The sequence below is a fragment of the Mesocricetus auratus genome, unplaced genomic scaffold (genome assembly GCF_017639785.1).
Source record: "Mesocricetus auratus isolate SY011 unplaced genomic scaffold, BCM_Maur_2.0 Super-Scaffold_100026, whole genome shotgun sequence".
Lineage (NCBI taxonomy): Eukaryota > Metazoa > Chordata > Mammalia > Rodentia > Cricetidae > Mesocricetus > Mesocricetus auratus.
In genome coordinates this window covers 8,298,732-8,326,532 of record NW_024429207.1, presented here as the reverse complement: position 1 = coordinate 8,326,532, position 27,801 = coordinate 8,298,732, and the positions used below count along the sequence as shown (strand labels likewise).

The window sequence follows — 27,801 nt, the reverse complement described above, 5'->3', positions numbered from 1 at the left end:
AAAGTTGGAGCTCTCCTTGGTGGGAGGGGGCGGGGAGGAGGGGAGGCCAGTGACGTCACTCCGCAGTGGGGATAAAACTCTCCGACAGCTTTCCCAGCTAGGTCGCAGCCTGGGGAACTAAGTGGATTGCCCCGTTCCGAAACACGCAGTGTGCACCCATCGTTCGACCCACTCGGAGGAAGGCACCATGCCCCAGAATGTGGTCCTCCCGGGCCCTGCACCCTGGGGTTTCAGACTCTCGGGGGGCATAGACTTCAACCAGCCTTTGGTCATCACCAGGGTAGGTGCTTTCCGTTCTGATTTTTTGCTACAGGTCACCTGGCTTCCCGAGGCACTGCAAGTAGCCCTGGAACTAGAGGAGAATAGTCAAGAAGTCTGGGGAGGGAGGCAGGGTAGCACAGGGGCCAGGGAAAGAGGTGAGCTTCTGGCTCCTGGTTGAACTTCAGCAACAAGCTGAAATGATGCAAAGCAGTGCTGAGATTTGACCAAGTCAGCTCGCACACCCTGCATCCCTTTTTCTTGGTCCCCAAGCCACATTTCCAGGAGAGAGCAACTGACAGTGCAAGTCCCTGGGCTCAGAGGAGGGTGCCAGGGTTGGGATGCTTTGGGCTCTCCCCTCCCCAATTCTTTTCATATCAGATAGATGCAGGAGAGAGAACGAGGTACTAAGAACTCGCAGATATTTGCTAAACTTGCACCGGAGCAATTTTCTTCCCTGGGTGAGAACTTCAGCAGGGTGCTGTTCTAAGGGCATTGCATGGATTGGCCAAGTTGGAACCACTCATATCAGCCCAGACAGGGAAAATATTACTAATGTGTATTCCTCCGTTTCCAGGCATTTTGAATAAATATTTTCCAAAGCTGGGAACTTGGCTGAGGAAGCATTACCTATAATTCAAACTACAAAGAAAACCTGTGCGATAATTTACCTGACAGAGAACAACAGTCAGGCTAATAACTGAAAATAAGACTTCAGTAGCAAAGCAAACTGCCTGATTTCATGTCATCTAAAGCAGAACCCAAAAAGAAGAGGGGTGTGAAAATAAACCTGGGGTTCCTTCTCTGTTAGCCAATCTCGAGAATAATTGTAAAGCACTATTTAGTCTAGCTGATAGTTCCTCCGTTTGCTTGAAAGTAATCATTTCAGTTACCACATGCAAGCCATCTTAAACATAAAGGCATAAACTTTCAAATATTATGATTTTATTTTCTAAATGTTATACTTCTCTTACTGCTCATACTATATCTTACAAATGTATGCTTTATAATCTGACCACTAACATATTTTTGAATAATGCAACATATGTATGTCAATATCATTTGGGAAGCACTCTGCATGTTTAAAATCTCAGAGCATGTATCATAGGGATGCATGCAACGGGTCATTTGAAGATTTGTTTTACATTTTTCAACAATATATAAACACGTCTGACATGTGTTTTTATATGAGACATGAAAACATACCCCCAGAAATGCTCTTAAGTAAATTAAGCAGCAAATACTTCCGTAGTCTGGGCCAAGCAATTCCTTTTATAGATTTACCAAAGAAAACAGTTCTACTAAGAAATATGCTTAGTTTACACAGTTTCACTTGCTCATATTAAATAACAGGAGCTCTTGAATCCTAACAAAGAATAAATCATATTTAAATTAAATCCTAAAGAATGAATTATGTCATAAAGACCCTGGAAGAAACTTAGAAAATAATTATTCTACAATTAGCCTGTAATGTAGCTGTCTAATGAGTCATTGTGTTTGAAATTTGGGCTTGTTGACACTAAAAGCAATATTATCTTAAAGCAATCTTACATCTGCTTTTGGACTATGAAGGCTATTGGTGAATGGATTTGATGTAATTACAATTTTATTTGAAGAGCCATTCTGTCTTGGATTTCTAACTCATGTCTAATCTGCACCACAACTCTAGACACTTGATTCAACAATAGACCAGACATTATTTATTTAAAGTACGCCTTTTCAATTACTTTTACTTCTAGGTCACAGATAACACTGAACTGTTCAACCCTAATTGTCTCTAAAGTCATGTATATCAGGAATTCTTGTTGATATAAATGCATGGCCACTCACTTGGGTTTTTATGACTTCATTGAAACGTATTAAGAATATGTCCACTGAAATTACAGAGACATAAGAAATCATTTGGATAAAAACCTAGAAGGAGTTAGTCAAAAATAACTGCTGTTACTGTGTTGTAGAATCATTCTATTTTACAACTAACATTATTCTAGAAAATATTGGCTAACACTGTGTATAGTGTTATATTTTTTGTTTAGTATACATTCTTCTAAGACTCTTATTTTGTTAACTCACTTCAAGCTCACAGCATCCCTATGAAAGCAAAAAGAAAAGGGTTCCCTTTCACAGATTAGAGGAATGAGGCTTCAAGGCGGTCTTCAGACCATTAACGATCACAAGTAGAGGACCAGGTCCACCCAGCTCCAGCACCCGTACTAAGTCTACACATGAGAAAAATGCCCTTCACTGTCCCTTGTGACATCCAATATGTCAATGGTCCTGTCTCTTCTCCTTCAAATCTACCTTCTGTTGTTCTGGCTGCTATCTTTATTCAAGATCTCATAACTTCCTGCCTAGAAGCTTGCCTGCCTTCTCCAGTTCACTCTGCATATTCTTACCATCCATCTTTGAAAAGCACAAGGGGCCTTTCATCCTCCCCTTCAACATCCTTCGGTGACATCACCAGTTTGTAGGGAACAGAAGATGTGTTCTTCAGCATGGCTTTTTACTATCTGCTGCGACTTCCTTCCCGCTGCCTTTCCGCCTCTCATTCCGTACACGGACAGCGATGCCACAGTTCTGGCTGCTCGTGACCTCCCTAGCATGGCTGAGCTTCCGATACACATCACTTTCACTTTCTCCCAGAATTCTTTTCTCTACCACCACCCCACCGTCCTCTCTATCTATGAAAACCTATTCAAAACTTCTCCCCCAAGCTCTCCTCTAGCCATGGTCATTTCATTTACTGTATCATCACAGGTTTCCTTTTATCCTCTATTATTATCATATCTATATCACAGATACTTAAGCATAACCCACTCCATCGCTTGATCTTTGAGGGCAGGATCCTTTTACACTGGAAAATACATAGCACTATCTGGTACATCATATATGCTATAAAATAAATACAGTCATAATATGAATGACTAATTTGCTCACTGTTTACATAAACTGTATCGTCATAAACACAGATAGATTGTGCTCTCAAAACATCACTTTACAATAAAGGAAACTGTCTGTTTGGTTAAATTCTTGAGGACACAAAAGACTGAAATGCCAAAAAAAACAACATACTTACTGTCACAAGATGATCCTTCCATACACAAGAAGTATTTTCATGAGACAATTAAGTCAGATATTGTCCTCCTACAAGCTAGGTTGTATGTACACTTCCTGCCCTGCTCTGTATAAATGCAGACTTCAGAGGGTCCCTGATTCATGACATTGCTACTTTACAATGGTATGAAAGTGACACACCTTCATTTCAGACTATACTTAGAGTTTTGGCATCTGTGCCTGGGCTAGCAACTGACAGTGTGCTACTCTGTCTTGATGCTGGATGGTGGCAGAGCTGGAGTAAACCACATGACCAGGAGTGCAACAGTGAGCCTCCATAGTGTATTGCACTGCTCACATTAGGCTTTTCAGTAGGTTTGATATATTAAATGTTTGTTTATTTAAGGTGTTTTCAACTGCATAAAGAAGTTGCAGTAGGTTGGGCTGTAACCTCACCCTGTATCAAGGAGCTTCCAGATAGCAATGCTCCCTAGGAGATGATGGAGCTCCAACCAGAGCTTGTGGGAAGGCTGCTAGTGGATAGGGTCTGGGTCAGGACTGCCAACTTCTTGGTCTCTTATCCAAATAATTGAAAATAGGAGCTCACATGAACTTGCAAAAGTAACTTCATTCTACGTACAGATTAGAGAGGGAGACGTTGTCAAAGCTGACAGTGAGTCACATGAGTGAGACTACACAAGGGACTCTCTTCCCAATCATTGTTCTGGGCCTCTTTTATAGGATTTAGAAGGAGTTGGTTACCAAGAGAGGTATAGTTTGGATAGTTCTCCATGTTGATTGATAGGTTAGGACATATACTTATTTTTCCTGCTGTGTATGTCCCTTCCCATAATGTAGCTGGTTTTAATTGTATGCTTAGTCAATTAAGATGGTAAGTAAAAAACTCCTAAAAGTTTACTAGGAAACACAGTTTTGCCTTATTGTGCATGTATCCAAAGCCAGATCAAGGTGAATCAGCCCTTATATTCACACACATTTGTGATGGAAATATACTTAGATAGAAACTGTCTAAATTTGGTTGCTACTGGGGGTCAGAAAACTCATATAATTCTTAGAGATGAGAAGGCCTAAAGCCTGGTATAGAGAGGGAGGGAGGTTCTAGAAGATTCTAAGGTTGCTAAATACACTCTTTTGAATGGTGGAGGTACATAGTATGTTCAGGTAAAGGAACTAGGCTGCCAAGTGCATTATTGCCAGCAGGGATAGCGGGGGTACATGACCAGACTTCAGGTCCCAGGCTGCTAAACTGTCTCCTATGCTCTCCTGCTTCAAGGTAACATGTTACTCCCTCCGTCAACAGAAATTGCAGTTCCCAAAGTTAAGACAAAGAGTTTCTGTCCCATAATTTTCACAAACCCACTAATCAATGCAATAATTTTTAGTATACTTTGAAGAAACACATGCACACATCAAAAGGCAGGAAAATAAACCACCAGACCCAAGGTTTTCTAGACAACACACGCACTATATTTTGTATAAGAGAAAATGTAGGCTCGCCATGTTCAGTTTAAGAGAGAATTATGGTTCAAATCCGAAACACCTCGAACTGCATTGTATTTTGAAGACTGAGTCTTAGCTCATGGTGGAATGTTACAGGCGCTTTTAGAAAGTAGAGTCTTGCTCATGGAGGCAGTCAGGAGGGCCAAGCCTTCAAGGTTATACATCCCCACCTCCTACCCCCACCCTCTGCCTCACCTAGGCAGCCTTTTGCCCCCTCTATGGATTATCCTTCCAGATATCCTATCACACAATGACACAAAAAAAGTGGTTATTTCACATGTCTCTGTGAGTTTCTTTGGTTTTTCTTGAAAGAAGATCCTAAGAGTTCTTCTGGAAGTTTCTTGACCAACCAGGAAGTGAATTTATTCTCACAGACAAGCCCTATTCCCTAGTTGACTTCTGTTCTGGTTTCATTTCCATTGTTGTGATAAAACACTCTGACCAAAAGCAACAGAGGGGGAAAAGGATCTCGGCTTAGCAATTCCAGATCACAGTCTATCACTTCAGGAAAGGAGAGGGAGCCAAGGCAAGCCTTCTTCTTTTTCACACAGCATTATGAACTCATTTCATAGCCAAGACATACAGCAGGAACTATGGATGAAGCTGCTTGCTAGCTGGACGGCTGGTACTTAGCTCATTTTCCGACCCAGTTCAGGACCACCTTCAAAGGGATGTCACTGCTGACAATGACTGGTCCTTCCTAACCAGTCAACAATCAAGACAATCCCCTACAGACATGCCCATGGGTTTATCTAAACCAGGCAATTTCTCCATTGAGGCTGTCCTTTCGATGACCACTCTGTGTCAAGATGACCCCTAAAGCTAACCAAGCCAGCTGTGAAATGCCTGATGACATGGTCCTGTAGCTCCCCTCAGCTCAGCGGGAAGCCCTGGATTACTTAGAAAGATCTCTTTCTTGCAGAAACGAAACAGCCCTTTCTGCTCAGTCTATCATTGAGCATTGCTAAAACAATTGAAAGCAGCTTTAAAATGCAGCATTTTATATAAAGATATGATGAAGTTCTTAACTTTAGTGTTTACCATTAACAAATTTTAGTCCTTTCTAAAATATTCAACTTTGATATCTGATGTCTGTTCAATATATAAAGTCATATTTATTACTTGTTCAACATTTAAGTTCTGATATCTTCTTAAATGAATACAAACATTGAACCTACCCAACAGCACAGCTTACGAGCACAGATTCATGTAGACACACATATATACACATCTCTGTTTTCCATTCTTAATAACCAAAGCTAAAACAAAACAAAACAAAAAGTTAGCCACTTCCAGATCAGGATTTAGTGTTCTACACTTGAGTCTGCTCTACTGTATTATTAAACCTAAGAGAGGCTTTACAAACAAACACACTAAGCCTCATTTAATGTCTTAAATCAAATGAAGCATTCTGACCTCAGAAGCTTAAAAATAGAAAGCACTGCCCTTACATTCTGTACCGAAAGAATATTAAATGATTAGAGGAACTTCTAAATGAAAAGTAGCTATAAAATAGCCTCCAAGGACTAACTAAGATGTACTAAGCCCAGTTGTCTTCACCAAGCTTTATCAATGGTTCCCGCTAGAAAATATTCATGACCCAGAAACTAAGTAAGAACAATAAACAATTTAGTGATAGTACTGGGGACCAAGGTATGTGAGAACATACTATTTCTGTAATTTTACTTATTTAAATGAATTTGAATCTCTCTAGAGGTTCAGAATGGAATAGAACAAGCAAATAGAAAACAGCAAATTGACTATTAACCCTAGAGTAGCATATTATGAGCCACTTATTCTAGAGCAATTTGAATTTTAAAATAAGACTCATGGGTAATTCTGATTTACAATTGCCAGTTTCCAAAATAACAGTGGTAAGCTCATAATAATAAACAAAAACTGGGCTGGGGTGATGGCTCGGTAGGAAGAGAACTTGCACAAGCATGAAGATCTGAGTTCGGATCTCCAGCACCCGAGAAAAGTTCAGTCACAGCTGGATCTGTAACCCAATCACTGTGGAGTGGCGGAGAAAAGACAATCACTAGGCCTTCTACCCAGCCTAGCAGGAAAATGGCCAGTTATGGGTTCGGTAAGCAATCCAGTCTCAAAGTAAGGAAGGAAGCTATAGATAAAGCAGGCCACCTGATGCCCTCCTCTGTACCCACAGCACACATGAGCATGTGCACACACATATACACATACAGAGACAGACAAAGAGAGACAAACAGAAAGAGGAAGAGATCACACACACACACACAAACACACACAATTTTTCTTCAAAAACCCTGATTTAAATGACCTTTGCACTCATTCTTCAGTTTTTCATCTGTTAAATATAAACATCAGGAAATAGACTATTAAAACTTTGTGGCTTTTCAACAAGAAAAATCATTTCTTACAATTCTAAAACCTGGAAATCTGAAGCTAGGGTACTAACATCATTGGGTCCTTGCAAGGGCTCTCTTCCAGATTTCACATAGCCAGCTTCTTGTGTACCTACAGAAAAGGTAGAAAAACAACAAAGCTATTTCAGAGGTCTATTTGCAAAGGCACTCATCTCAGTCATGATGGTTCTAGAGTTTCTCCTCCAGAAGTCATCACTCTGAAAGAAATTCATCATATGAATTTGGGGAATATAAATATCGAATACATGCTACCCCCCTCATGATAATGTCAAAATGAAAACATATCAAAGCTGCTTAAGTAGTTTCAATTCAGGTGACTTGAAAATGTAGAAATGTAGAAAACTCTGTCTCCAAATAGAAAGTTCTGTCTAACAACAACAAAAAAAAGTATTGGTTTTCAACAAAGGAAATATTCACAGATGTAGTTATAGAAAATATTTAAAAGATAACAAGAGATAGAATGAATCTTAAAATATGGCTAGAATGAGAGAAAATTAACAAAATTAACATTATAAAATATCACTAACATAACTAATAAACTAAAACTTATTTTAAAATTAGGTTTAAGATTTTGCAACAAATGAAACACTGAAAAGTTTGCCAGGATAACATACAAAAATGTTAAGTATGAAGCTCAAGATACTGCTGGATATTGGATTTTAAATGGTGTCTTGATGTATCTTCCAGATCACCCCAGGAAGCAAGGCGGCAGCTGCCAACCTGTGTCCTGGAGATGTCATCCTGGCTATTGATGGCTTTGGTACGGAGTCCATGACCCATGCTGATGCACAGGACAGAATTAAAGCAGCAGGGTATCAACTGTGTCTCAAGATTGACAGGTGTGCCTCGGCTAATGGGGTCAGAACTTGATCTGGTTTTCAGGAGAACCCGAACCAGAGCTCTAAATGGTCTCATCTTCTTGTGAGACATGCCAGACACCTAGAATTTTGATGTTTTTTTTTTCCCTAAGGAATAAGTCACTTTGTTCTTATATTCACTGAAATTGGTCAATGTAGCATGTGTGGATGAACCAATTTTCAAAAAAAAAACTTCTCTGAAATGTCAAAATTAAGTACAAAAGAATGGCTTCTTCATATGGTAGTCCAGTGACTTGACTATGAGAATAATTATAGCCATGAGAACACAAAGCAGAATGAACAGCTGGACCACAGCTCTGTGGGATGGAAGAGGATTGAAAGATGCTGCTTAGAAAAATCTCTTGATTTGCCCCAATGTGGCCATGTTAAGTTTGGTTGCTAATATCCTTTGTACTGTACCCTGTTGTACAGATGTATCCCAAGGGACAAGGTGTGCAGAATATATGTGCATATAGTAAATACACAGATATGTCTAGCCTGCCTCCCATAGTTAAAATTTGAAGCCAACTTCTTGTATGAGAGCATTGATATGAAGCTGAAAACAATGATGTAATAATATGAGAGCATGGTTGTTCTCATGTGATTATCATGTTGCTGTTGTACCCACAAACATCGCCAATGGCATAGAAGACTCACTTCATTAGCCACCGATAACCTTCATGGAGTAAAATAGATTCTTTTCTACCTGTGCCTATGCTTCGGAGGCACAGATGCATAAGAGATGGACAAGCCATGGCTATTTGTGTGACCAGTCTCTCCCTGATTCCTGCTGTGGCTTTAGTAGGATAGAAGAGGAGAGATCCATGGATGTCGCCTCTTGGTATCTGTGGTATGTCCCCAAGTGTTCCTCTTCTGTTGTTCCCACACACACTGGAGACATACCTTCTCCAGAAGCCACACCACGCACTTAATGCATTCTCAAGTCCTCAAAAAGACACTGAAAAATATAAAACTAACAGAATGGAGATACACAGAATAAGAAAAAAAACTAAATTCTTTTTATTTAAATTAGTGAAGGTTGCTAGTATTTTTTGCAAATGGAGTGGGAAATAATGTATATTTTCAAAAAGCAGTGCCACTTGGATTTAGAGTTTGCAAACTGTTTTGTTTGCAGGGCAGAAACCCGCTTATGGTCTCCACAGGTGTCTGAAGATGGAAAAGCACACCCTTTCAAAATCAACTTAGAAGCAGAACCACAGGTATGAAGTTAAGAGGAAATGCTATCACACAGCATTTTCATTCAAGAGTGGGGAAGCTTCCTGGGGGGGGGGTGACAACCCTAAGAGCCAGCACAAGTCACCTGCGAAACTTCAACTGGGCTCTACTCTCTGAGGTTAACTTGTATGATTCATGTTTTCTTACATCCAGGGAAAGAGAGAGAGAGTGCCTAGGCAAATAGCCTCTTTAAAAGTCAAGTATATTCTCTGCTGGGCGTGTTGGTATACGTCTGCAATCCCAGAACTTGAGAGACAGAGGCAAGATGCCTGCAAGGCCAGTGCCAGTCTGAAATAGACTGGAAGTTCCGGGCCAGCCAGGGCTACAGATCAACACACACAAAATGAGGGAAAACACACGTTCTCATTCAGAACAATTGGACTGCATGGAGTCCACTTTTCCTTTTCTTTTTTTTTTCCTTTCTTTTCAGTTCTTGTGATAAGATTTCTGCTGAATAAATGGCCATGATGCAATCTAATAACTTTAAATTGTTTAAATAAAGCAAACACAGACCAGGCTGGGTCATTGAATGAAACAGGTGACTCTAATCTAATAGGTGTTGCAATCTTCAATCCTGTAAGGTCTTTGCCTGGGTCTTATTTTGACACCCTTCTTTAATTCTCAGTTCTGACATTTTATAATTAAAGTCACCTTATCCAAAAAGAATTGAATTTTGTTATCACAGAGATATGCTGCTCATGCAGCTGGCTTATGAGAAATAAAGGATTTTTCCCTTGAGGCATCCCTGTCTCCTGAACCACATTAATCTAATCAACCAAGGCTTATCTGGCTAAGGCCACTTTCAGACTGCCCGCCCCCTCAACTGAAATCGAATCAAACCTCAGTTATAAGACACTGGAAAAATCTAATTAAGAACAGGGCTTTAGAGCCTCTACTTAGAAGCTGCCAAGGCTTAGAGATGCAGACACCTGCTTAGTATCATCTTTGAAACAAGTTTTCCTAGTAAGATGCTAGCTATTGCTAGTGTGCAGTTTTCTATAGACCTAATGAAGACTGTCTGAGAACACATTTATAACTCGCACATCAGCACCCTCCTCTTGGCAGACTCATCAACTCTGTGTCTTCTACTTTTCCCAGTAAACCTCTATTATCTCTTCATTAAATAGACATAGCCCAGCACAAGTACAAGCGTCTCATGGGCTACTCGAAGATTTAAATAAAACAATATAGGCAAAAGCCCGACTAGTCAAATGAGTGAGAGTGCTTACAGTTAAGTGTTTTATCCCCTAGATCCCCAAGGGGTGATCAGAAGCTTCCCCGACTTTCTTGGCAGTATGCACCACTGTGTGACAAGGAAGAGTCCCTTCCTCATGACTATTACAAAGCTCATTATAAATCAAGCATCTTCAAAGTTTCATTTCAGTTAACATAGAGCTCCCTCCCCAGCCCACACAGAAAAGGGAGCACAGCTTGTATTCTTTAGAGGGAAGGGTTATAAGATTCTTGACCTAGCTTTTGGCTAAAAGGGAAAAGAGTCTGTGCCTAAAAATTATGAGCCCAAAGAAGAGAAAAAGGTGTCCCAAAGAAAGCAAGCAGGATATAGGATATTCTCAAGACAGGGGTCATATTTCTTGTTCTCCTTACTGAGACTTCTGCAGGCATAGCCAGCAGCAAGCACCCAGTAAATTGCAGACTAATGCTTGACAGGGATAGAGGGTAAACTGCATTTCCTAGCAATGACCAGGAATGGTCCCCGGGACCAGTTCTCAGAGCAGCTACTGCCTCCAACTGTTAAGTTCTGTGTGATCTTGGAAGGTGAGTGGCATATTTAGGTCAGAGAAAACTTCCATTCTTCACAGTAACTGAGCAAACAATGAAAAAGATGGGAGAGGTAATATAGATCCACTATCCCAAATTAAAATTGCTTAGGACCAGAAGCCTTAGGTTAATTTGAAACATTTGTATATACACAGTAGATACTTTACCAAATTGACTCAAGTATAAACACAAAATTCATTTTTGCCTCTTTTACATCTTGACACATAAGCTCAGAGTAATGAGCCCTCCCATTTAGTTGGGACCAGGCATGGAATTTTCCACTTATCATTGCTCAAAATGTTTCTCTTTTGGGAGCAGTTTGGATTTCCCGGTTTAGATTAGAGATGTTCAACCTGTAAACATAGTGAAAAGATCTAAAAGTCATTGGTGGCTCACCCTGGCATGGTGGGGTCCTGCATGTTGCTAACTGGCAATACCTCAATCAGCACTTAATCTGGCACAAGCAGAGACTGGATGAAACACAGCATTCTAGATGCATCACTGCCGTGTATACGCAGCCCTTGGCAGTAATGTGGACGCCCGCTTAATTCCCACACACACCAGTTCATCATTTAGAGGCAACAGACGTGACAAGGAGACCTGTGTGGCCCTTCTGCGTACATCTGTTGACTGTCCAAATACGGAGTCTTTAGGATGCACTGAATGGAACTCCCCCATTCCACTCACAGTACACACCACTGAATTGCATGCACCTTTTTGCAAATTACTTTCCTATCCCAAACGTATCCTCATTTTTTAAAACTCTGCCTCACCAATATGAGGTGTAAGGTCGGGGGAACTAAACAGGTTCGATCAATGGGCCAAACCCTGGGTGACACTTAACCACAGTTTTCACTCCTACTCCAGTAAGGGTTTATTAAACCAAGATGTACTTAAGCCATGATGGGAGTCTGTGTTTTGCTACCATCTCTTTATAATCAAGGATCAATGATAATTCCTGAGCTGAAGTAAGAAAAGAAATCTGGCTTGCAAATCTGCATGCATTAGTTTATGACTTTTATCACTTTTTCAAGAATTAGTTTCTAAGGAATAATTCTAATTTGAAATACCCTGGCCTCTTGTTAATCATTTTACTAGTCCAGATATCCTGAACTTAAGGGTTAGAGTATACTTTTTTTTTTTTTTACAATTCTTCAAATAGGGAAAAGTAAATGAAAGGAAATGAATTTCTTTCTTCTTTTTTTAAGTGAAAAAGGTGACGATTAGGTTAACAACTGTAGCAGGCATTCTGATGGTGTCTTTTAAAATTCCATTCATTCGAGTCATGCCTAGTTCTTAATGACCCCCTCCCCGAGAAGCCAGCCTTTGAAGGGCTCAGAGATAAGAACAAGTTCAACTCTTGTAATCATCAAAGGGTTTCCCCGCATGCTGCTCTTCAGCCAGATTGCAACATGACTAGTTCACATGGCACAAGCATTTGGTCCACAAGACAGCTTAATTTCAGTGTAGCTCTGCCATCTGAGAGTCCTGGTTACAACGTAGAGAGACTTTCTCCTAACAGATTATACATTTGTGGCCTTTGAATATAGAGGAAAAACACTGATTTTGAAGTAATACACTGCCTTACAAAAAGATTTACATTTTCCCCTTTAATGAGACTATGTAAATAGAGCAACTTTCTGGAAAGCAGAGGTGTTTCAGTTGGGGAAACAAATGGCATCAGTGTACTACAAGGCTACTATTGACCTATGCTACTATGGGTGAATGGAAAAATGCCAACAAAGGATAGAAAATTCCAGGTCTTGTTTCTCAACCCAAATTGTTACAGTAAGTATTGTGACCCTTGGGATGGTATAAAATATTCTTTCCTATTTTAAAGATGCTATCTATTTACTGAAAGTGAAACACTATGCTCCATTATTTAAGACCAGGGCCAAGAAATAGCACGTTGAGATATACAGTGTTTTTCCCTGTAAATTTAGACTTGGGAAACTTCCTTACACTATTATAATAATTGATATAAAATTTTAATGGCTACATTTTTTAAATCTTTCCATGCTATCACTAAGTATAAAGAAGTTTTGTGTTTATAGATTCAGATTTGAGTCTCAGGCTTCTAAAGGACCTTAGAAGTTGTTCAGATCAGTTTCCAGCAACTTAATGAATTCACTCCCCATGAGTCTGGCAGTCTGAGGGAAGGTTCCAGAATTTTTCTAAACAAGGCATTGCTCTAGATGGACATGTTGTTAGTCCTTCTCCAAAGCTTTCTTTCTCAAGCAAACTGTTATTTCATTCTACTTAATATCAGCTGGGTAACTCAAAGATATACCTCTCAAAGCAAAAAGAGATGCTTTTTAGAAACAAAGAAACTGCTCTCTCTAAGCAGGAAGAACATTATGCCCATGTCTTTGTGAAGAACTGTGTCCTCCTATTAAAGAGGTACTGACATGTTCAGCCGCAGTTTGTTTTCCTAAAACTAACTTCAATCTCCAATGTTTTGGCAACTAGAAGGAGCTATACAAAGCAAGCTCTCATAAACATTTCCCCTGGCGCTCCTCTAATGGGGCGTAGAGACACTTGAAGTCCATCACCAGAGGAAAACAGTGGTTTCAGAGTGGCTTTGTCTTCCATTTGAAGGGTGGGCATGAGCAGATAGCTTCATACATTCCAGGTGCAACAATACCAATCTGTTGCCTCACTTTGACTCCATCAAATGTGTGCTTGACTCACATTGGTTTCTTGCCTTCCGGTGGTTTTCATATGAAAGATGTAGAGAATAGTAGGTAAACGAGAGAAATGAAGTGTATGAGTCAGACACACCGCTTCAGATGAAGATGGCAATGGCCTTGATCCTTTGTCTATGCACAACGTCAGTAAGTAAGAAATTGAAGGGGAACTGACTTTGAGGTCATTTCTAGGACTTGGGAGGCTTCTGCCCAGAGTCCCATTTTTCTGGCATCGGTGGCATTCCATCAGATGCATAACATTCACCCCAGCTGTTTTAACATTTCACTCCTTCAATGTAGCACTCCTTAACATAAGCCCCTAACATTTAAAAACCTGATTTTAAGCTTGAGAATTAATTTGAATGACTAGTTTTTGTGAAGGTAAGAATTGTTTGATGGTGTTCTCTGTGTAGAACAAACACAAACACAGGGGTATAGAGATTGCTGTATAAAAACTTTGTGTTGCATGTGCTTTTCCAAGAAAAGAGAAAAAGGGAATTAAAGTGGACTAGCAGGAGTCTAATTGGCTTTGTCTTTTGATTCTGTTTGACCATCAACAATGATGTAATACTTGGACAGAATGCTGCCTCCTTGTACCATCGTTAAATTTCTTGTTTAACTTTGGTGTATACACTTCATTATGCTTTGGGGAATGACTCTAGAAGCCTAGAAACTAATGCTTTGCAAAGCCTAAACAAGAATGTTTTAAGCTGGAGTTAGAAAGACCTCCTTTTATGACGTGAGTGGAAAGTAAGAGGATTTTTCTTTTAACCAATCACATATTTCTAATGTGAGAAAGAGAGGCAGACAGAGAGACAAAGAGAAACCAAAATTAAAAGTCACAAAGGAAAAGCTTGGAGCTGACTGACATGTGTACTGCCATTTGGAAGTCCGACTGGGGATTCTGAATGCACAAATGTCTTCAGATGAGCTGGTCCATTTGTAGAACAATCACTATCCATGCTTATTCATTATTTGAAGGTTTACAAAATAAAACTTGAAGGCAGATAGTTTTCCCCAATCAAGCAATCATAGTATGTAAATTTACTAGTATAAATGTCATACTATTCACCAAGATTTTTAAGACATTTCACACTTAATATCAGCTGGGTAACTCAAAGATATGATATACCTCTTTCTGTGAAAAAAAATCAATGAGGCTCCACAAAGCTTGACTGACTTGTTTTATCCTGACTGACTTACTCTACAATTAGCAAGGAAGTCCATCAAAGCTAAATTGAGCAATTATCCTCTGTCTTCTTCCTGTCAAACAGAGCTACAAAGGCTCAAGCCCTGAGTGTGGTCATTACTCACAATTATTCCAGCACACTTTTTTTCAAGCCATGATAATAGTTAATCAAGATGGTAATCACAAAACCGGATCAATCCGAATTTAAAGCCAGCACAACACCCTTGGATGGTACAGCTATGTAAGTGTCTGCACACAGTTTTATGTGACTCAAAGCTGGGATATTTCTAAAACTATGTTTTGTGGTTTCAATACTCTTCCACCGAGTGGCAGCAAGAATAACCTTACCCAGCCAATGCCTCAGCGTCAAGCTTTCTTGTAGAGGAAAAAGAGGTATATGAACAAGGTATTAGTCAGTCTAAAAGGCTACAATCATAGGCTACGTTGTACCCAACTTAAACATTTTGAGCTTCAGGATATGGCTAACACATGTGTCCAGCTTGGGGAGACAAAGACCCTTGTCCTTCGTATCATCACAAGTTCTCAGGAGTCATGACATTGGGGGCAGATGGAGAAACGACTTGGTAGCTAGTAATTGAAACTGTGCCCCATTTGCACCATCATAACTGTTTTTTAACATGGTCAACAGGCCTACTTATGGAAACATTTCAAATAATTATGCATTATTTCAAACCTGTGCTTAACACTGACTGCATATTCACAGAAAAAAAAATGAAGATTGTAAAGATGGATGTAGCTACTTCTGCCAAATGGAATCATTGTACACAGCACAATCTCATGAGTATTTCAGCATTCCTACCAGTTTCCTCTGGTGCTCCTAAGACAAAAATTAACAGCTTTGAGAATTATCCGTGTATTCAAAATGAGAAAACTTTATTCCTACACTGAGATTGAGTCATTTGGGCATGTTTCAAACTCAAGGTTTGAGATGCTACTGTGTGGTCCTGTTCCTTGGGCAACAGAGTAAAAAAATCTATTTTTAATTATACACACACATATATGAGATATATAATATATACATATATAATATAATATATATATATCACATCTCTGGATTCCTTTCATTTGTCCTCCAAGAAAGGGACAACCATGAAGAGTTCCTTAAATGCATGCGTGAAATTATCACAATAAAAGGAATTCTGCATATGGTGTTCCTGCTGTCATAAAGTCTTCTCGTTCTCATTGCTTGTTCAAAGTACATCCACACTCAAATAAATGATTTGGGTTTTGTTGCAAATATTTTTAAAAGTAAAATAATTTGTGCCTAGATCAGTTTAAATGATTCACTGTAGCTATTCACAACTAGTCTTTTGCCTGCTGAATTTTATCCTCTCACTTAAAATGAGAGAAAATCCCTTAAGATGTGGTGGGAGCAGGCTTGCCTGGGGTGTGCTGGGCCCTGGGTTCTGTCACCACCATCATAAAAGTGTAAAGGTATTTATAGAGGTGAAAACACACGAAACCTCAGCTGGAGAGGGTGTTAAATCTAGTAAATTATTTTCTAAGATAAAAGAAAAATCTCATTTCTAATACACTGTTTTTTGAGTTTCATAAAAGAAGTAGATGAAGCCAGAAAGGGAGAAGGTCAGACAATGCTTGAATTTTGAGATAGCCAATGAGAAACCAGTCCATTGCATCAAACGTTTGGTAGATGAATGTAGCATGTGTAAATTGCAGAGACGTGGTAGAAAGATGAGCCTGAATTCCTCTGCTAACCATTTCGCTAATCCTATAGTGGGTAACGATGCCTTAATTAACAACAGCATTGCTGCCGGTTTTGTTCATTAACAGCTGTGTTGTGCGCTCTGTGGCTCTGTGTATTTTGTCTGCCATGTACAGGAATTCAAACCCATTGGTACCGCGCACAACAGAAGGGCCCAGCCTTTCGTTGCAGCAGCAAACATTGATGACAAAAGACAGGTAGTGAGCGCTTCCTATAACTCACCAATTGGGCTCTATTCAACTAGCAATATCCAAGATGCGCTACATGGACAGCTGCGGGGGCTCATCCCCACTTCACCTCAAAAGTAAGTACTGCCACCCAGGCCTGGCCAGTGTTCTTCATGACGTGGTTTCTTTCCAGAAGCCCAGCTCCTACCGACTCCTCCTTGGCTTTCTTGAAGGTACTATCACACTTTTGTTTTCAAAGAGAAGAACTTGGTTCTAATTGTTCTGGAGTCGGGTCCACCAGTTCCTGAATGCTAAGTAGCTACGAGGCTAATATATATATATATATATATCTGGTTCCGTCATCACCCTTCTTAGTCATGTCAATGTTTGATGGTAAATCATCCTTTCCACACAGTTCTCTTGCAAAGATCAAGCTACCACTGAGGGATTTTCTTCAATCCTTTGTTTTTTACAGGATGTGAACTACTTTGAACACAAGCACAATATTCGGCCCAAACCTTTCATAATTCCAGGCCGAACCAGGTCATAAATTCCGAAATTGTGAAGTTTGAAATGCATGTTGTTTTAATCAATTCTTACTAACCTCCTGGAAAAGTAACTTGTAGATGTTTGGAGTGGCTTTTCAAAATTGTGAAGCCTATTTCAAAAGCAGAAGGGAACAACTCACTCAGCAGCGATCAGGGGCCAGATAGCATCCATTACTGAGGGTAAATATTGACTAGATGGCAGGGCTGTGAAATCTTATGCCATCACCGTGTGTATTTATAACTGGCGCCCTAGAAGCTCAGCAGATCCCCTCCGGAACACAGTGACCTTTGAGGCAGGCACAAGTATCCTGTCCCAGGTCAGCAAAGCCCAGCCTGCAGAGACAAAAAAAAAAAAAAAAAAAAAAAAAAAGGAAACCAGACCCAGGTGGTAGCAAGCAGAAGCCGGGATTGCTGGGTGTGTGTGACAGACTCTGGCTGTCCCACCTCAGTGCCTGCTTCTCTTTGCACCTTCGAACCCACATTTAGCCCTTAGATAAAGACAACTAACTATTCATCCGTATGGATCCTTGCAAAGGAAGAAAGACTCCTTGAGACAAAAGCTTTTTCTCTCTGGTGAAAATCAATAGAAGATGGAGAAGGAAAGCAGTCACTGTGGGTATTGCTGACTCTCATGGAATACACTGCATTAAAAAACATAATAATAATGAACAAACTCCGAATTCTTTATCTGTCGATCAGAAACGTGATTATAGCTGCACAATCTTTTCCAGAATCTTCTCTAGAAACTGAACTTGAACTTCAGTTGAAAGGAATACCAAAATAGCAACTTTAGGAAACCTCAAACCCATCACTCTGACCTTTGGTTACTTAACCCAAGGAAGCTGTTGATCAGAACAGGTGGATCCTAACTGGTTGGAAATATTGCTGGATGGGGGCTGGAGAGATGGCTCAGCTGTTAAAGGCTAGGCTCACAACCAAAAATATAAGAAATATTGCTGAATGGTTTGCACCAGGTGCCCCATAGGTGAACTCATTCCATGAGCATGATTTATTTAGCCCTCACACTGTTTGTTTTATTAGGATTAATTAAATATCTTCACATGCCAACTTATTGAAATTTTCATCACTATTAAGTGCATGTTAACTGGTACATTTCATAATTACATGACTGGCCCTATAGTAACTCCTATGGTTAGTAAATCCTTAATATATGATTTTTAAGTGTAGGCCCTTCAGTAAGCCACAGGAAAGGTCAGAAGATTGTCCCCAAATAGACCTCACAGTTTTCAAAATGTCAGATGCAGAAAGAAACGTGAATGGGAGAAAGATGCTAAGAAAACTGTGTTTCCACATGAAGTGTCTCTGTCAGACTGGCCCCATGTTTCATCCCAACACCTAGAAATGAGCCGGGAACATCACAGTTTGCGCTCATCCTGTGTGCATTGGACAAAGGAATAGAAGCCTTGAGGACTCAGTGTCTCCTGTGAGACACGAAGCCTCAGAAGCCACTGTTCCCTGTCCATCTTCATCTCTACACCGTCCTCTGTGTTACCTTCTCCCCATCCTGTCTTCTCCTCCATCTTCTCCCTTTCCCCGGACACTACCTCTACACCACTCCACCTTCACTCACATAGAACACCACATTTAAAGTAAAAAATGCACAGGGCAGTGGTGGCACATACTCTTAATCCCAGCACTCAGGAGGCAGAGGCAGGCGGATCTCTGTGATTTCGAGGCCAACCTGGTCTACAGAGCGAGTTCTGGGACAGTCAGGACTTCACAGAGAAACCCTGTCTTGAAAAACAAAAGTTTAAAATGCCATTTATTATTGAATACTTTATAGCTAAATATATTTAATAAAGGCCTAGGACACATTTGATTGTACAAAATTAAAGAGTCAGAGGGGCATTTTTCTATGTTCTCATCTTAACTTTAATGTAGTTCAAACTGTTCACGAGTTTGTCACTTAGAGATACCTCTTAATACAAGAGAATTTTGAAGAAAGGAATCTTTTAAACATGGGTAAATAAATAAATAGCAGGTACCTGAATACAGATATTAAAGACTAGAGGAAATACCTCTCTATTTTTCCTGTCTCCCTCTGCCCCTCACTACTTGCTCTAGCCTCAGAACTTTTTGTTGCCTCCCAGTGATTTCTTTCATCAAGGTAGAATTTTCTCAGAGGCTCCATACCAAGCTACCACAGCTCTGTGAACAACGTGTTTAATCTGAGATAAAACAAGTGTAGTGAATTTATGTGTCAATATGCCTGGTGTTTTAGTACTAGCTCTGGCTCCATGTGACTGCTCCATCACAGCCAAAGCCATTTAAAGAGGCCGCATTTTTGTATTGAAAGATGTGACATTTTAAAGCCAAAGCAATAACGCAAAATATGCACAAGGTATTTTTATAGATCTGGATGTAAAAATGAAATGTTTCTGGGTAGTTTTAAATAAGTTACATCCAGAAATCTGCCCTCCTCGTTAGAAGTCTGAACACAATCCCAGAGAAGTTCCTTGTCCGTAGAAGAGCCCACCTGGTTGTGAAGTCATTGAGGTCACCATCCCCTTTACAGGTGACACTGCCACATTGCTAAGACAGCCTCAAGAGATCACAATAGCATCTGCATTCTAGGTCATTAAGAATGAGTCCCTAGACTCATGAGGATATTCCACAGTGCCTACAGTTCCTGAGAACTGTTTTAGCTAAATCAGCACAGGAACTGTTTTAACATTGTCCTAGACATTTATAAAAAGGCCACTCTTTTTGGCGTTACATCATTTCCTCCATTTAGTAGACACAGGCCCCTAATTTATTAGTCACAGGACCCCAATTCAAATGATAATGGAAGGAGAAATAGAAGACACAATCTTTGACAAATTAAAACCATATGCACACATACATCAATATACAATCCTTAATGGCAGAAAAGGATTGCTAATTACAACTCAAAATAAAGCATAACTGTAAGTTCACGTTAATGATAGTTTACCCAGCATCTAGCATCCTGCCTAATGTACAGAAAGCCATGTAAGTTCTAAATCTTTCCTGAATGAGTCCATTATGTTGGTCCCTCAAGATTTAACTCACTGTCTCAACCTCCCATTTTTCAAGTCCATGAGTCTCATTACGCTTACGTCAAAGCATTTAATCCCAACCAAACTGCTCTACAAGAGAAAATTTTCTTCCTTTCTTTTAGCATTTAAAGTCAATTTTAGGAACTTGTGCCAAGCATAAGGAAAAAAAAACGGTGAAGGTCAGACAGGATTTTGGTATGTGACCTAACTAATGTCCTGGCTGGGTTTTAAACAAATTCTCAATAGGCAGAGTGTAAGGGATGGTGTAGGAAGTAGGATTGTGCAACACAAGACCCTAAAAACTTGACTTATTTATTGACAGTACTGTCCAAACTAACCAAACTGCAACATTAATTTTTTTTAATTTTATTTTCCAGTTTAAATTTAGATAAGAAACAAGGTTGCTTCACAAGTCAGTTCCAGGTCCCTCTCACATTCCCTCCCTTCCTCCCGTGCCCTCCCCCCCCCCCCCCGTTATCCCCTCATTTCTCCAGGGAGGGTGAGGCCCTCCATGGGGGTGTGCATAGTGCAACATTAATTTTTTAAAAAATCACTGCCCAGCATCCTTTGGTTTTGGTGTGTATGTGAGACTGTAGTTAAATACAGTAGTCTTTTAAAGTAAATGCAGAGATGGGGCTCCATGCTTCACGGCTGGGATTGTTAACTCTAAGACAATCACATCACTTCCATGGATGTGTCTCAGGGTCGCAGCAACACTAACAGGCAATCATAACAGAGGTTTACATTAACAGCTCAACGTAGCTCAGTGATGGAGTGATTACTTACATGCCTGAGGCCAGTACCAAGTTAATTAATATTAATTAATTAACAAATGCATGTCAGTTGTGACTGGTTGCCAGTTCAATTTCATAAGGAGTACCTCAGGTCTTGACTAGGAGGACCAACCTCTGTAATATTTCTGAAGTCCTTAAACCTTGTCCTTAGAAGGAAATAAAAGTGTGCATGGAAATATGTGTGCGTCCAAAATCTTGCATGAAACACCTCTGCACAAAGGAAACAAACCTTAGCCTATAATAGCACCCAAATAATCCAAGACGAGCTACTTGTTCTGTAATCATCAGCTTCACGGTGATAAGCATTTGTTGACTGTTCCCAGCTCCTGTTCTAAGTTACAGAACACTTTTTTAAAAGTATATTCTTAAAAAATAAGAGAACAATAAGATAATGTATTGAAATAATAGATATTGATAAAATAGCTCAAAAACATAATCTTTATTTAGCCTCACCCATGTTTCCAACTACTATTCAGTCAAGGCTTAGCTCTCTGACTGACTCGTGCTAATTTTGAAATGTTTAGCCTAAATCTTCATGCTACACAGTGTGTTACTATTTGGGAAATACCATTCTTTATACTCTTAATTATAAAACTGAGAGACACAAAAGGATATCTAGCTAATCTTCCTCCACCATTTACCTGTAATATTGTCAAAAACTAAATTAACTGGCTTGCTTTTTAATGAGAGTAGGTATTTGTTTCCTACCTGCTCTGTGTATTTTCTACACGCTAACCCTAACCTGACACGGTCAAGCCAACAAACGCCGCATCACCTGCAACCTTTTGTTACGTTTTTCTAGTGTTTTTATTTTTCTCATAGCCCCTTCTAGAAACATGGTAGCCAGTGTTTAGACTGAGGTGATCACCACCTCTGTCCTGATTCCTTCTAACCTGTCTGTCCTTGTTTTCTGTGTCCCCTCCGTGTAACCTTGTCATTAACACAGTGGCTGCAGCACGCCTTCCGGTATTGACTGTGGCAGCGGACGTAGCACTCCTTCTTCTGTCAGTACCGTTAGTACCATCTGCCCAGGTGACTTGAAAGTCGCAGCTAAGATGGCCCCTAACATTCCCTTGGAAATGGAACTTCCTGGTGTGAAGATTGTACATGCTCAGTTTAACACACCCATGCAGCTGTACTCAGATGACAATATTATGGAAACACTTCAGGGTCAGGTTTCCACAGCTCTAGGGGAGACACCCTCGATGAGGTAATATGAGTCTTTTTGAACCGTGGGCCTATCGACTAAACGCGTGGGCGATGTCGGCTTTGATGGTGTCTTCTAACACTGTCTTGGTGCAAAGAAAGCCATGCAAAAGCTTCGAAGGAAAAAAAAACTTATTGCAAACATTTAAGCCTGGTGATAAACCTTATCTCCATGGATAATAGGATAGTGATAAATTAGATGAAATTGCATAAAGACCAAATGGGTGTCTTTGCAAGTTGTACTGTGCTTTACAAATGCCTGATTTAGTATTCTCAGAAGTGGCTTATGATCTTACCCCTGTCTCCTGCAGGTGAAAAGGTGGGGAGAGGGGTGTGGAGGAGGGGAGTCCAAACACTATTAAGGGGTGATCCTTTCTCTTCCTCTAATTGGAGTGTGTGGAAAGGATTGTTTCGCCATTTAAAATGTTTGCATTTCATTAAGTTTTTATAAGCAAATGCTTCAAGCTATTAGTGAAGGTATTCAATTCCCGTCAGTCTTTATTTTGACTAGTTTCTTCTTTGTTATTAATGTCTGTTCCAAGTACCTTTGCCACCAAGCTTTTCCAATTAAAGAAATTTATTATGGAATAAAATCCCTTTGCTTCTTTTAGTATTACAAAATCACTTCCTATAAATTATTGTGATACTTGAGAATGCTGTGTAGCAATATCTCAGAGTTGTCTCAGGGTTTACACAGTGAGTTAATATGAAAGCCATTTTGTAAAGATATATGATTATTTTAAAATATATCAGATGTTGAAAATATACACAGATAAATTTCTAGGTGGTACAGTTGAATAGCAAAGTATTTAGTGCCTAGCAAGTAATACGACAACATTTTTAACTGTTCATTATTAATATATTTACTGAAAGCATAGTAAATAAAACTTCTCTCATGACTATTAAAAATAGACTAGTCAGTTTAGCAAACACTGATGGAAGTTCCTGCCCTGTGTTACTGGAAGCACAGTCAGGTGAATTTTGTCAACGGACAAGTTATATGGAACTCGGTTTTATATCAAAAGAGGGAATATTTAAACTTCTATGAGTGAGAATAACCAAAATGAGCTCACTCCTTAGTGTGTCTGATGTCTCTTTTCTGTAAACAAAAGGGGGAACAGTTTTGTTTACATCTGTAATTAAATCAGACACAGGTCTTACTTTTAAATTACGATGTCCAGACATAGAATTCACATGCCTATGTGAATTCACAGAGTATTCTTACACTGGAGACTCCCTTGAGCGTAATCCCTGCTCAGCACTTCCTGTAGCGGTAGATGATACTTGTTGTCACGTCACCTCATGGACTCCCGACGATGCATCACCAGCTCTATTTGTGTTTCAGTGAACCCACAGCCTCAGTACCCCCTCAGTCGGATGTGTACCGTATGCTCCATGACAATCGGGATGAACCAACTCCTCCCCGCCAGTCAGGCTCCTTCAGGGTTCTCCAGGAACTGGTGAACGACGGGCCTGGTGAGCTTCTCCTAGTATCTACTGACGTATCTGTAAAGACCCTTGGATGGCAGGGGAAGAAGAATTGAGCAACAGGGAATGGATGTCTGGATACTGGTTTTAGTCATTATTCAAGTGAGTCTCTGCTCAGAAGGATTTAGGGAAAGAACTTTCAGGACATAGTCAAGTATTAATGAAATGAGACCACTCATTTAAATAAAATTCTATTCATAGTCAAAGGCCAGCATAGCTTATTAATCATAAGACTTAGTTTTCAACAGATACCAGAAGATTTCTCAGCCTCTTCCTCCCAACTCCTTAGAGTATTATCAACCTCGAGACAAAAAAGCACTAAATGACTAGGCTGTGGTGAGGCACACCTTTAATCCTAGCACTCAGGAGGCAGAGGCAGGCAGATTTTTTAGTTGGGGGCCAGCCTAGTCTATAGAGTGAGTTCCAGGACAGGCGGGGTACACAGAGGAACCCTATCTCAAAACAAACAAGCAAGCAGAAAGGATTAATGTTAGGAAATTTTTCCAGGCCAGCCAGAGCTGTACAGAGAAACCCTGTCTTGAAAAACTAGAAGAACAACAACAACAAAAAAAAGCACGAAATGAAACCTATGTTCCGTCCTCTGTGCAAAGTACCTTGCATATAGTATTACTAAGTTTTCACGGTAACTCAGGAAGGGAGAAAGTTATTTGCTCCAGTTGGCAAATGAGAAACAGAGGCAGAAGAAAAGTGGGCTTGGATAAGGTCACACAACCAGTATGTAGCAGAGCTGATCCCTCTCCCGCCTCTGTTGTCTTCCGGTTTGTACTTCTGCCCATGCTTTTTGTCCCCCAAAAGACGTGTACTACCCTTTTAGAGTCACGCAAAGGGCAAAAAATGCTTCATTGGAATGGGTACAAAAATGGAAATTAAGTGTTGGTGAAGTTCTAGAAATAATCGGAAACTGTGTGCATCCATAGTGTGGATGTAAACGATGCAGCCACTGTGGCGAGCAGGGCAGTTTCTCCTTAGAAAGTTCTTTAAGAAATGAGCCATCAATCCCGTGCCTAGACAGCCATCTCAAAGCAGAAATGGAAACACACATTTGTACAACGGTATCCCGGTTATTCACAAGGACTGAGTGGGTGGAAACGGTCAGATGCCTATTGAGACCCGAGTGGATAAACACGACGTGATAACATACCTGGGACTCAACGTTATTCCACCTTTAAAAGGTATGCAGTTCTGATCCAGGCAAGAATATGATGAACCTTGAAAGCATTCTGCTAGGTGAAAGAAACCGGACATAAAAGGAGAGATCTTGATGGTTCTGTCTATACAAAACAAATTCATAGACAGAAAGTGGAGAAGAGGTGTCTAGGGTTGAAAGGGAGGGGAAGAGCACTTCCTGTTGGGCGATTGCACGGTCCCCAGTTTCTGTCTGCAGGCGATGAAAAAGTGACAAAGTATGTAGTGATAGGTAGCAGGTGAACCCCAGTCTCCAAAGTCATTGGGATGGTAAATTTTACGACATTTTCCCCCAAACGACATGAAAGCTACCCTCTGCTCTTTCAGGCCTCTTGCAACAGTCCCCAGTCGCAGATTTAGCAAGTCATTTCATTTCAATGGGGCCTGTTTCAAAACCAAGTCTCTTCTGCACCAATGGGCCCTGCTCCCTTTGAAACCACGGTGCAGATGCAGCTGAAGAATTCCTTGGGCTAAAGTGCACACTTTAAAATAGACATTAAAGTACTCACTTTAAAATAGACTCCAAGTCCAAACTGGAGCCAGCTGTTCCCCACCGTAAATGGAAACACTCTGTTTTTCAGATGACCGCCCTGCTGGAACCAGAAGCGTGAGGGCTCCGGTTACTAAAGTCCACGGCGGAGCCGGCAGCGCCCCGAGGATGCCACTTTGTGACAAGTGTGGCAGTGGCATTGTGTACGTCTGACTTTTAACGCGGGAATTCACTTTGAGTCTTGTTGGCGGTTTTCCCTTTCTTGTTCTTTTAAACCTTTAGGTAGAAAAGGCAATTTTTGGAAAAGTTAAATTTCTGTTCGTTGACTTAAAAATAGAATATTTATAATGCTCTAGCCTATTTGGCCAGGGTGCCTTAGTCATAACCTTAAATTGACGTGGAATGGGAGCAGGCAGCCTGTGCCTTCAGAAATACTTTTGCGAAAAAAGATTCTGCCCAAATGTGTATATGAAAACAATATCCAAGAATCTCGATTTCCATTTTAAAGGTTTAGTTTCATTACTGTATACTCTTTGAATACTTACTTTTCTCTGTGGAAGAGAAACAAACGCAAGAACCATTGGGTTGTGAATTAAACCCAATTGTGTGACCAATTATTTTAATTACACAAATATCCAGATATAAATTTTTAAAATACAGTTGACTTCCTTCATCAAGAAACCTCACGTGTAAACAGTCACCTTTGCTAAATTCAGATTTTTCAGATGAGTCCTGTCATCTGAAATGTGTTTCATGTGGCCACTTCTCCCATCCCTTTTTCCTGTTCCCCCAGCACAAGCAGAGACAAAATTCTCCCAGTATCCAGGAGAGCGATGAGAGGAGGGGATCCTGCTTAGAACAGAGGGGGGACAGAAAGAAAAGGGGGGGTGGTTTAACAGGGCCTCTGAAAACATACAACTTATGGCATCACCAAAAGTAATTATTGCTCCTAAAAAAGAAACAAAAACAAAAAACCGGATGTCTGTGGTGAAGGTGAGCCTACCCAGGGGGTGAGATATCTCTGTTCAGTAGAGTAGACGCTAGACCGGGGATAGAAAGTCGACTCCCAACTGTGCAGCCCGTGGCATGGCTCAAAGTAACTGCATACATCATGGCCCCCACTTGTAAGGAAACTGGGGGCAGCACATGAGACAGGAGCCTCCTGTTCTCTTAAGGTACACGTTTAAGATTCTGAAGACTGCACACCTCAGTATCGAGAGAAAGGTGGTGGGGAGGGGAAGGTCATGCGAATGCCTGCTGCTCACTGTGGATCCTGACTGTGAAACTGCCGAGCTCATGGCAGCATCCTCTCCCTTTCTGGACTGGTTTCACCTGTGTCTGTACCTGTGTCTTCTCCCCACAGAGGTGCCGTTGTCAAGGCCCGGGATAAGTACCGGCACCCTGAATGCTTTGTGTGTGCTGACTGCAACCTGAACCTCAAGCAGAAGGGCTACTTCTTCGTGGAGGGGGAGCTGTACTGTGAGACCCACGCGAGAGCCCGTACAAGACCCCCAGAAGGCTACGACACCGTCACTCTGTACCCGAAAGCTTAAGTCCTTTGCAGACAACAACAAGCATGCATGCTCGCACCCACGCACACTTACACTGGCGGATGATATGGACGGCTTTAGCAGAAGGCGCACCAACAGTCCCCTCCCAAACTGAAGCCAAGGCTTTTAGGCATGCATCTTATTGTGTAGTGGGGGAAAGAAATGGGGAGGCAAAGGCCCGCCTAGTGGCAAAAAACGAGCACTATCTATGATTTGCAATTCTTTATCTTTGGGGACAGCAATGGGGACATTTAAAGCAATAATGTTTCGATGTTATGCTCCACAATTTCCATGCATTATACAACCATTGGATGTGTCAACACGTGGATATTTGGGGCAGTCAAGTTGTTTTTCCTTCAAAATTGCTTTTTGATAACTGTAGTAAGTAATGCCAAATAGCAATCTTGTATTCTGACAAAATCCACAGGTGCCTGTGTCTGTTTTTCCCAATGAGCTGGACAGGAAGACACTTCCAGGATTTCTCTGTTGTATATGCAAACAGCTGTACCACTGAATAACACAGGCACAATAAATACACGAAGGATGGTTTTCATTTCATAGTGAATTGGCAATCAGAAGATACC

At 40.5% G+C, this 27,801-nt stretch overlaps 1 protein-coding gene across 3 annotated transcripts; it reads left to right on the top strand.

Annotated features, from left to right (window-relative positions):
* Positions 1-84: 84 nt before the first annotated feature.
* Pdlim3 (PDZ and LIM domain 3) lies at positions 85-27,770 on the top strand. Of its 3 annotated transcripts, XM_005066659.4 has the most exons (8): positions 85-280; positions 7,926-8,077; positions 9,231-9,315; positions 17,373-17,440; positions 22,224-22,487; positions 23,829-23,959; positions 25,759-25,870; positions 27,031-27,770. In XM_005066659.4, exons 1-8 carry the CDS (start codon positions 188-190, stop codon positions 27,218-27,220), a joined length of 1,095 nt encoding a protein of 364 aa, XP_005066716.1. In that variant the 5' UTR covers positions 85-187; the 3' UTR covers positions 27,221-27,770. The 3 variants fall into 3 exon arrangements, with proteins under 3 accessions (XP_005066716.1, XP_005066718.1, XP_005066717.1); XM_005066661.4 differs by lacking the exon at positions 22,224-22,487; XM_005066660.4 differs by lacking the exons at positions 17,373-17,440; positions 22,224-22,487 and adding an exon at positions 16,847-17,034.
* The last annotated feature ends 31 nt before the right edge of the window (positions 27,771-27,801 follow it).